This window comes from Lepidochelys kempii, chromosome 27 (assembly GCF_965140265.1).
Source record: "Lepidochelys kempii isolate rLepKem1 chromosome 27, rLepKem1.hap2, whole genome shotgun sequence".
Taxonomy (NCBI): Eukaryota; Metazoa; Chordata; order Testudines; family Cheloniidae; genus Lepidochelys; species Lepidochelys kempii.
The window spans coordinates 9,213,924-9,224,229 of NC_133282.1; the positions used below are offsets into that span (position 1 = coordinate 9,213,924).

Sequence of the window (10,306 nt, forward strand, 5' to 3'; positions counted from 1 at the left end):
CCTAAACTATGAGCTATGTGTCTCTCACCGTGTGTTTTTAAGGCACCTAGCACAATGGGACTCGAGTCTCAGCTGGGGGCTTCCAGATCATATGACAAATAATTAAAATGAATAAAATAATAATCAACTGGCCTGGTTAAAAAAAACAAAAACAAAAACAAAAAAAATGGCTAAAAATTTCTTGAAAACTAGCAGCATCAACGGAGCTTGAATTGCACACCAGGGTATAAGGTGAGAAAGCTGGCTGCAAGAAAAGGAAATAGAGCAAAACAAATTAGCAATGAATAGTGTTTGCTTTTTAAAAAAAACACACAAGCCTCAGCCCTCCCCCTTTTCTTGCTGGCTGAAAGGTTCACACTGATCTGGCCAGCTCACATACAGCCGTAAAGAAGCATAGATGAGAGAACTCAGCAGAGCTCCAGGGTCCCAGAGATCTCTGGCTGAATAGCTCGTCTGCGCTTCTAACAGTTCAGAAGGATAGGTGAGAGCAAAGCCCATTCTCTCTCCAGCGTCAAGGCCCTTCTGTATCCCTCCCCCCCCCACAACCCCTACCCCCGCACGCCACACAGGTGTAATGCAGCCAATCTCCCGCAGCAGTGTACACATGCTCAGAACCTCGCCTGGGGCCAGATTTTCACACTAGTGCCACAGGTTGGGTGCCGGCAGGGAAGGAAAGGCGGGATTAAGAATTAAACGTGTACTGTAATTCCCCGAGACCTGATTGAACTGGAAGCTGAGACCCGAGCCTGAGGTGTCTGCGGTGGTTATTGTTGTGTCATTAACCATGGGGCTGGGGCAAAACCTACGGGAAACCTGCACCTGCAGCTTACTGCGGCGTCTGTTCATTGGAGTCAGGGATCTTCACCAAGTGCCGCCGGTCTGGCTTTATCTGACGGGACCTAGTGTCTATATTTTATATAAGAGGCTGTGTCAGCTTGGAGACACCAGAGCTGGCTGCTGCGGCCGACTGGTGGCAGATTTACTCACCACAGCCACCAGCGTCTGGCCTGGATGCTTATTGGATAAGCTACTCGCACCCATCCCCTGTGGCTGAAATGCAGCTCCCTCTGGGGTGGAACATGGCAGCTATTGAACACTACACAGCCGTTTAGAACCGTACTTCTCTGGTAGCTCCCGCGTGAGTCTCTCACAGCTCAGGACAGCAATGCTCATGGATTTCAGCCTCCTCCCTTGGTCAATAATGTATTACGAGCCCTGGGTGGCACAGAGGGAGGAAGAGGAGCCAGGAGAATAAGGCCAGGATCCTCGGGGGTATTTAGGTGCCCAACTCCCACTGAAATATATCCAGTGATGTCAATGGGAGTTGGGCATCTCTGAGGATCTGGGCATAAGTGACTTGCCCAAGGGCTCACCAGAAGCCAATGGCAGAGCCGGGAATAGAAACCATGGTGGGCCTGGTTCTCTGCTGCCCTGCACCTGGTGTCCTTGTTTACGCCAGGGCAAGGCGGGAGTAAAACACTGCCAGGCTGGAGTGGGGCACGTCACAAAGGCCGTGGAATCCCTGAGGGCCACTGCAGAGGGGCAGATGCCCTGAGGCATAAATACACCCCAGCCACACATCCTCCTGCCCCAGACATCTCCCCTTGCTCCTCCTGCCCCAGAACCCTGCCTGCACCAGGGATGGGCTGCTGCAGAGGACCCCTGGGCCAGGGGGAGGGAGGGGGCTCTCTCTCACGGGGGGGGGGGGCACACAAGCGGCACTACCAGTCCTTTGCACCAGGGTGACTTTGAATGGGGCCTGGGAACCCAGTGCTCAGACGTGCCAGGTACCTGCAGCCTCGCACAGGGGGTCACTGCAGAGAGCTGTGCTGGTCCGCTCCCACCCCCCGCCTTGAAGCTCTTTATGTTCCCCTCAGGGTCACCCAGGGAGAGCTCACCCTAATGCAGAGCCCTCCGGCCCCCCTTGGCTTTGGGGCTACAGTGGGGATCAGGTCAGATAAAGGCCTGGATGAGTCTGTATACTAAGGAATGGCCCGTGAGACTAACCCGCATTGCCAGGCTAGCCGCCTGGGGTCACTGCTCCTTCCTGCAGCTCAGGGGAGAGGCAACCCGTCCCTACCAGTTACCCGTCCCGCCAATCCGCTGTCCCCCGCGGTTCCTGCAGCCAAGCTCCTTTTCCAAAAATAGCTCTCCTGGAAAGGGGGTGATTAATCTTTCATTGTCAACCTCGCTCGTGCTGAGCCAGGGCTTTGTCTGTCTGTGTCTTAAATCTGCCACAAGCAAAACAAGACCGCAGGGGTCCCCCGGTGCCAGTCGCATGCCATGGGACCTCACGGGGGGGATCAATAATTAAAGGCCAAAGAGAAGGGAGAGCACAGAGGTCAGGCAGACAACCTGCACGCCCCTAAAGCCTAGAGGTTCTTGAGCAGGGGGGCTGTCACCTGCCCTCCCCAAGCAGCACACACAGTCCCACGTGTGGAGCCAAGCAGTGGTATCCATTTCACAGTCCTATCATGGAGCCTCTAGAATGTAGGGACGAGACTCTGGGGTGATTGGTGTACTGCAAACTGTATGAAGCTGTCCCTTTAAATTTCAGGGGGTTTCTCCTAGTCCTGCTTGCAGGCCAGGGGGCTCTGTAAGGAAGAGTACAATCTGGGCCTTGCAGCAGTCAGTCTGCAGAGAGCCAGCCTAGAGCTGTGGGGTGGGGTGAGCTGTGCCGTTCTGTTTCAGCGAGCAGCCTGCTTTGTCTCTCTCTGTTCTAGGGTCCTTGGGTGTTGTCGTTCTGGATTCTAAGAAGCAGCATCAAGTTACACTGTAACCAAGCAGCAAGAGGATTTGTGTTTTTATCTACCCTCTCTGTTTGTATGCTGTGAACCATACCGCTTCCCTTCCCCTTGCGGGCTGATGGGAGTGGAGTTTAGCCAGGCCAGGATTTAAGGAGACCTGGTGTGGTGACGTGAGGCTGCCCAGGCTGGGAGCCAGAGAGAACCACAGGGTTACACAGCCTCCGTAAAGAATCTTCTTGTCTCTGTGTAACAGGGTTCATCTCCTCTCTGCCAAGAGCCACGCTGCGGACAGTAGCCCTGATTGACCCCTAGCCAGGACTTGCTAGGAGCTGAGGGAGAAAAGCAAATTAGCAATCTCAGCCATGAGACAACGCCCATACTGGACTCCAACACCCCTGCTACGAGCGGGCGTGAATCATCACCATTCAATCACACTCACCAGGCTGGCAGCTGGGAGCGTCACACAATCCCTCCGTTGTGTCCAAAGCGACAACCTCCAGCTGCCCAGCTCATCTGCCGACCTCACTCCAATGAGTTTATGGCCCTTATGTCTGGCTCCAGCATGCATGGCTCTGAGCTCTCCCCTACCAGCTCTTGGGATTTCAGGACCCCAATCCTGTGAGATGCTGAGCGCCCATTGATTTCAATGCTCAGCGCTTCCCAGGATCAGGCAGGATGTTTGTGACAAGCCAAGAGGCACCAGCGATGATGAGAGCAGGCTAGCAGAAGCTTTGTCCTGACACTAACACATGTGCTCTGGGCATGACCTCTTGAGTCTCTGTGGATTTAATACACCCCAGAGTCTAGCAGGCCAGGAATGGGATCTGCTGCCACTGTGATATCTGGACAGATGAGAAAACTCAGGCCGAATCCTCGTCCCAGGGGAGTCACCAGAAAAACTCCTACTGATGCCAACAGGGGCAGGACTGGACGGACCTTCAGACAACAGCAGATAGGGAGTCACCTGGAAGGTCCCATCTTCGTTTTATTTATGACGCCATTGGAGAGGAAGGGCTGTCATATGGCTCAGCCCTCAGCCCTGCCACTTGCTCCTTGTGCAACTTCGGGCAAGTCCCTTAGAGTGAAGTCAATGGCAAAGCTCCCATTGACTTGAAGGGGGCCCGGATTTCACCCCTTGGCTCTGAGGGCTTCAGTTACCTGCCTGTGAAATGAAGACAGAAATGCTCTCTGTGCCCCCTCTTACCCTGGGTCTGTCTAGACCGGGGTGGGCAAACTTTTTGGCCTGAGGGCCACATCTGGGTGCGAAACTCTATGGAGGGCCGGGTAAGGAAGGCTGTGCCTCCCCAAACAGCCTGGCCCCCACCCCCTATCTGCCCCCTCCCACTTCCTGCCCCCGACTGCCCCCCTCAGAACTCCCGACCCATCCAACCCCCGCTGCTCCTTGTCCCCTGACCACCCCCTCCCGGGACCCCTGCCCCTAACCAACCCCCAGGACCCCACCCCCTATCTAACCCTCCCTGTTCCCCCCCACCCGTCCCAGAACCTCTGCCCTATCCGACCGCCCTCCCAACCTCCACCCAACCAACCTCCCCTTGCTCCCTGTCCCCTGATGGCCCCCTGGGACCCCCCTGCCCCTTGTCCGACCCCCGGTCCGGCCCCTTACCATGCCTCTCAGAGCAGCATATCTGGCAGCCGTGCTGCCCGGCTGGAGCCAGACACACTGCCGCGCTGCCCTGCAGGAGGGTACAGCCCTGCCACCCAGAGCACTGGCAGCAGGGCGGCATGGCTGCGGGGGAGGGGGAACAGCAGGCGAGGGGCCAGACTAGCCTCCATGGCCAGGAGCTCAGGGGCCAGGCAGGACGGTCCCATAGGCCGTAGTTTGCCCACCTCTGGTCTAGACTGTGAACTCTTTGAGGCAGCGACGGTATTTTACACGTGTATGTACAGCGCCTTGCACAGTGAGGCCCCAATCTCATGTGGAGCCTCTGGACACCCCCATAGTACTGCTGCTAACAGCCAGTTTATACGACTGTTCGTTACCATCGTTCTTATCTGTCTGTTATTCTCCATTTTGTCTCCCAGCTCGCAGAGCTTCCTGGTTTATTGGTTTACAGGAGTGTGACGAAGCGGGACTGTTCTTAATGTTTCCTCTGAATATTGTGGGGGTGCCTCAGTTTCCCCTATGCAGTTCTTAAGTATCTAGGGGGTGGAGTAAGGGTGTATGATCGTTGCAGAGCCTTAGCGGGCAGGTGTGGGCAGGGGTCTGGACACAGAGAATGGCCGACACCCTGTTTCCTTGCAACTGTTGGCCTGAGCCTTCCCCCCTGCAAGGTGAGAGCTAAAGGGTTGGAGAACAAAGGAATCCGGTGACCTCCTGGCCCGGGAAAGGGACAAAGCCCAGAGGAGGAGGGGCTGGAGAGAGTTTCAGTTTGGGGCTGGCTGGGGACAAGGAGTGAAGTGCAGACGTGGTTGTCTGGCTCACTGCCCCCCAAAATGGACCCAGCTGAGGGGTCCTGTTCTCTGCTCCGACAAGCTCTGTGTTAGACCATGTTCCTGTCGTCTAATAAACCTTCTGTTTTACTGGCTGGCTGAGAGTCACGTCTGACTGCGGAGTTGGGGGGCAGGACCCTCTGGCTTCCCCAGGACCCCGCCTGGGCGGACTGGCTGTGGGAAGCGCATGGAGGGGCAGAGGATGCTGAATGCTCCGAGGTCAGACCCAGGAAGGTGGAAGCCGTGTGAGCTGTGTGTCCTGCAGACAGGCTGCTCCCAGAGAGGAGACTGCCCCAGAGTCCTGCCTGGCTTCCTGGGGAGCAGTTCCAGAGCATCGCCCGGGGACTCCGTGACAAGGAGCTGTGTTAATCACAATGTGAGTAGTGTATCTACCACACACAGCCACGGGTGCTCGTCGCGTGCCGGGCATGGGGTTCGGAAAGCTGTCGGAAGCAGCTGAGATACCGTCACTCGGACAGTCACCGCAGCTTGTTTCTGTAGCGAATGCAGCTCAGCAGGGCCCGAAATTCCCCCAGCAGGCTTCTGCCATGCGCAGTCCGGCTCCACTCCCTCCAGCTTCCCAAACAGCCAGGCCTGACTCCAAACTCATGCTGATGGACCCACCTATAGTCATCAGGCCTGGCCTACCACGGACGGGCGCCTTAGTGACTGCTTAGGCCTTGGCACCTCTCCCAAGCGGGTACAAAATGCTGCCATGCTCACATGGTAGCGATGGCCAGTCACTTTGCCCTTTGGGACTCATTCTTCCGTGCACCCTGGGTTGAATGTGGAGGGAGTGGGTATAGCCAGGAAGCGTGATCCCTGGGATGGCCTCCTGAAGGTAGAAGGCTGCTTGAACTTGTGCTGGAAAGCAAACAGACCCTCTGCCCCCATGAGAACTGGGGCACACACGTAGCGCAGGGCCCTCTTTGCCACCCCACTCAGGCCCTGCGGCAAGCTGGGCCAGGCTGAACCCAGGGGAGTGTAGTGCACTGACGTAAACCAGTGTCAGTGAGAGCTGAACCGCTGCCCAGCGGGAAGTGTTGGCACGCAGTGCAGGGGGATCAGGCCCAGTGGTGTCCCACAGCCCTGACCCCAGTGTTGGGGAGATCAGGATCTCACACAGCTTGGGAACTGTCACCGGCTACAGCTGCTAAGGCAATTCTAGTTTCCATTCATCCCCTGTGCAATGAGACCTTGCAATCTCTCCGGGGCAGGAACAATCCTTCCTGGAGCTTGAGTGTCATTCTGGCTGCTCCTGTGTATAAATAAATAACGTGTAACCACGCTCCCCTACAAACTTCCTGTTAAGCTGCAGGCACGTGTCTGGGGTTTCTGTCCTCCTCCCTGCCAGTTAAGAGTTAAAAGGGAATCCCCCTCCCCTCACATATGTTGGAATGCAAACTCAAATCACTGTAACTCTGCAATGCCTTCCTCTATGCAGAGCATCGAAAACATTCCTCGGAGAGCATTGGGTTATTGATGGTTACACACGTGACTCCAACACGTGTGATGAGTGGTCTCCACAGTGACACTTGCTCTTTTCCCGTGCGCTCTCTCCCTGTGCATGATCTGGGCATAGGTGATTGAAAAACACAGAGACGCGCTTAACCTGGTGTCTAAAGACATTTGGATAATTGGCTGAGATGTACCAGTTTATTTGAGCATAAGCTTTCGTGAGCTACAGCTCACTTCATCGGATGTAGCTCACGAAAGCTTATGCTCAAATAAATTGGTTAGTCTCTAAGGTGCCACAAGTACTCCTTTTCCTTTTGGCTGAGATGTGGAATCATAGGACCCGACCCTTGGGTGTCTGCAGTGTGTCTCAGAAACCTGCCCTCAGCAGAGCACTGGGAATGCTGCCTTCCAGGTGCTGCTTGGCCAATCAGGGATTTGCGGAATGATCTGATGGGTGCCGGGTATCACCAGAAAAAGGCACCAGCACCATCCAGCTAAAAGGGGAATATTTTAGCTCCAGTGAGAAACTAACTAGTTTGTGACAAGTTTCTGACTTCCTCAGGGCATCGCTACGGGTGAGAGTTAAGGTGGTTTAGGGGCCTTATTTGGGAACCGCAACGTCAGCTCAGCATTTCCTGCATTTCTTAATACTAGAGGGGTTTTTAACTCCCACTTCTACCTCAGCACCATCTGTCACCTTCCATGTGTGAGGCTGATCGATTTTAGCAAAGGGGCCAAAATCCAGTTTAAAATGGAAACCCAATTGCAGCCATAGGGCCCAATCCTGCAAACATGATGCACTTGCTTCACTTCGCTACTAAAAATAAGCCCATGAATACTCACGGTAGGGAAGTGAAGCAAATGCCTATGGGTTTGCAGAATCAGGGCTTTAATATGCATTGGGTTTAATTCTCCATTGCCCAGCACTGTCTGTCTCAGTTACAGATCAGGTGATTCCAGTTTGGAGTTTACTCTGGATTTACACTGGTATAATCGACCTTAATCTTATCCCACTGCCCATTAGCCAGGATCGCATTCCCACCACAAACAATAGACACTGTGGGTGTAATATATTACATTATTCCCTGCCGACGCCCACCAGCACACAGCGGCGACCTTGCTGATTTTGGTAGTGCTTTGCACAGATGTAAATGATAATGCAGGATGCAAAGCAGAAGAGTACATAGCCTTGGGGCCTGATCCTGCATACAACTGAGGCAAATGGGAACTTTTCCATGGATTTCAAGGGGAGAAGGATAAATTCCTACCAGGCCTGATTCGCCTTGCCCTGCACCACATGTAGCCCCTTGCCTCTGTGCACAGCGGCTGTAAAACACTCTCAGAGTAACAGCAGTGCCTGAGGCTGCATAAAGTGCAATGGGATGAGGCCCCTAGTTGTTAGCTAGTTTCAGCGGAGTGGAGGGGTGTCAGAAGACAGACATCCCCGTTCTTCTGCCATAGTTTCTTGGTCATCACGAACCCATTGCATCCCACAGGCTGGAGAGCAACAGGCTTAGCACTGCGCTAGTCATATTTCACATTAGGGTATTTCACTAATATGCTTTGGAATCCCTGGGGGAAATGTGTTATCAAAGGTCAGCCATCATAATGATAAGCCGGTTCTGATCTCAGTTACAGCTTGGGTGAATCCAGAGTGGAGTTATTCCAGTTTTACACTGGTGCAACAGATCCTAATTTTACCCCACTCCCCATTAACCGGTATCACATCCCCACCACAAAAGGGAGACAGTAACCAGCATATTTGGAGGCCTACGCCCACACTCCGAGAAATCATTTCACTGTAGTGAAAAGGTCAGGAGTCCTTTTTGTCATCTCTTCCCTTTCACTCACATATCCGGATTTTGACAGCTTTACAAGAATCACAGAGAACGCAGATTTCAACTCAGAATCTTGCTTTGCAAGCTGCCTTTGCCGAACCTTTATGCTTCGGTGCTTGGCAGCGATTTAGCAGCAACCCCGAAAAAACAGTTCCCAGTTAATGTATTAGTCAATGGGACCCAAGACAGTGGTATTTTGAGTTTCAATCATATTTTTTTAAAATGTGAGTTCAACTGCAAAAGTAAGAGGGGGGTATTTAACCTTCTGGAGCTGTCATTGAAAAAAAATCCACACACACACACACAAAATAAAGACAACTGCGAAATCATTTGAAACAGTTTTTTGGGTTTTTTTCAACTTTCACTGGTTTTCAAAACTACAGAAAAAAACCCCAAGGATTAAACAATGTCACATTCAAAAAAGGTCCCAGAACAAAACCATGCTTTTGTTTATTTTTCCCTTTTCTTCTTTCAATATAGTGTAAATAAACAATTAAATTTAATTAAATAAAAGAAAATCCCAGTTCATGGACAAGGAGATCTCAGGCATTTAAAAACAACAACAAAAAGAACATGCTTTTCCAATTACAAAATTCTTGATTTACAAAAGGATCCATGCTTGAGGTGCGAAATAGAAACAGACAGGCACATTCATTAGCATGCAGACCTGGCTTTAAGACTCAAAGAGCACCCCACTTTCCCTGCCCCCACAAACATTTCATTTAATTGGCTTGCACACCACAGTTCACTTTTTTTGCTTTGTTTTGTTTTGTTTTGTTTTAAAAAAAGCCTTAAGAAACGTGTAACAGTATCCAAGGTAACAGCCAAAAAGATTCCAGACCTTCACTTTGTTTTTGCAAGTTTTCATGCAAAACGTAACACATTTCTGCATGCAACATTAGGATGACAATTTTATTATTGTGCTTAACACAGGGCCAGAAAGATGTCTCCGTCCCTTTCACCAGCACGTCTTTCATTCAGCACAGAAGGGTTATTTACCCTGTACACCAGCATGTTGCAACAAATCCGGATTCCACACCCGGCCCCCCATGTGCATGGGATTGCACTTCTCGACCAGAATTCCATACCGTTCACTTGCCTACAGACTCCTGGTATCCTCTCAGTACAGCCCCATGATGGCAGCTCCCACGTCCTTAGACGGTCTGCGGTCCTTGACCAAAAAGTTAATCATGCTCTCCGACTTGATGAGCAAGTTGCAGCCCAAAAAGAAGATCCCGAACACCACAGTCAAGGAGAGGATGCAGAGCACAGCAATCTGGACCACCCGTGTAATGTAGAGGCTCCTCTCGTCGGGCAGCAGGACGGAGGACCCACCATCGCTGGCCACCACCGAGCTGGTGCCATTGCAACAACCCATCAAAGTGCCTAGGTCCTGGGTCCTGTTGGAATAAACTCCTTGCTCCATGACAGTCTGGTTGAAAAAGGTCCCATTCATTTTGCTGTTTTCATCCAGAATCTCCACCCAAGGGGAGAGAGAAAAGCCACTTTTGGTTTGGAGCCAAGACAGGGGTTGAGGTAGATTCGTCACTACCTCACTCTCCTCACGGTGAAGCGTCAGGTACTGGAGAAACTTCTTCAAGGCAGCAAGCAACTAGGCAGCCAATTTGCATAGCTGAGAGATGTCTCACTCACTGATTCCTCTGTGCAAGGATATTATAAACATGAGCCCCCAAACAGAGCAGAGAGAGAAGGCAAGGGGGGTACAGGGAGGGGAAATCTACAAGCAAACAGGCAGGAGATTGCAATTTACCCCGTCCCTGGTCCCGCAAAATCCCTAATCTCTCTCCAGTG

The 10,306-nt window shown here is 52.3% G+C and overlaps 1 protein-coding gene across 1 annotated transcript; it reads right to left on the reverse strand.

The window, feature by feature from the left end:
* Positions 1 to 9,614: 9,614 nt before the first annotated feature.
* RPRML (reprimo like) lies at positions 9,615 to 9,950 on the reverse strand. Its single transcript, XM_073325509.1, has one exon. It carries the CDS (start codon positions 9,948 to 9,950, stop codon positions 9,615 to 9,617), a length of 336 nt encoding a protein of 111 aa, XP_073181610.1.
* Between the last annotated feature and the right edge of the window lie 356 nt (positions 9,951 to 10,306).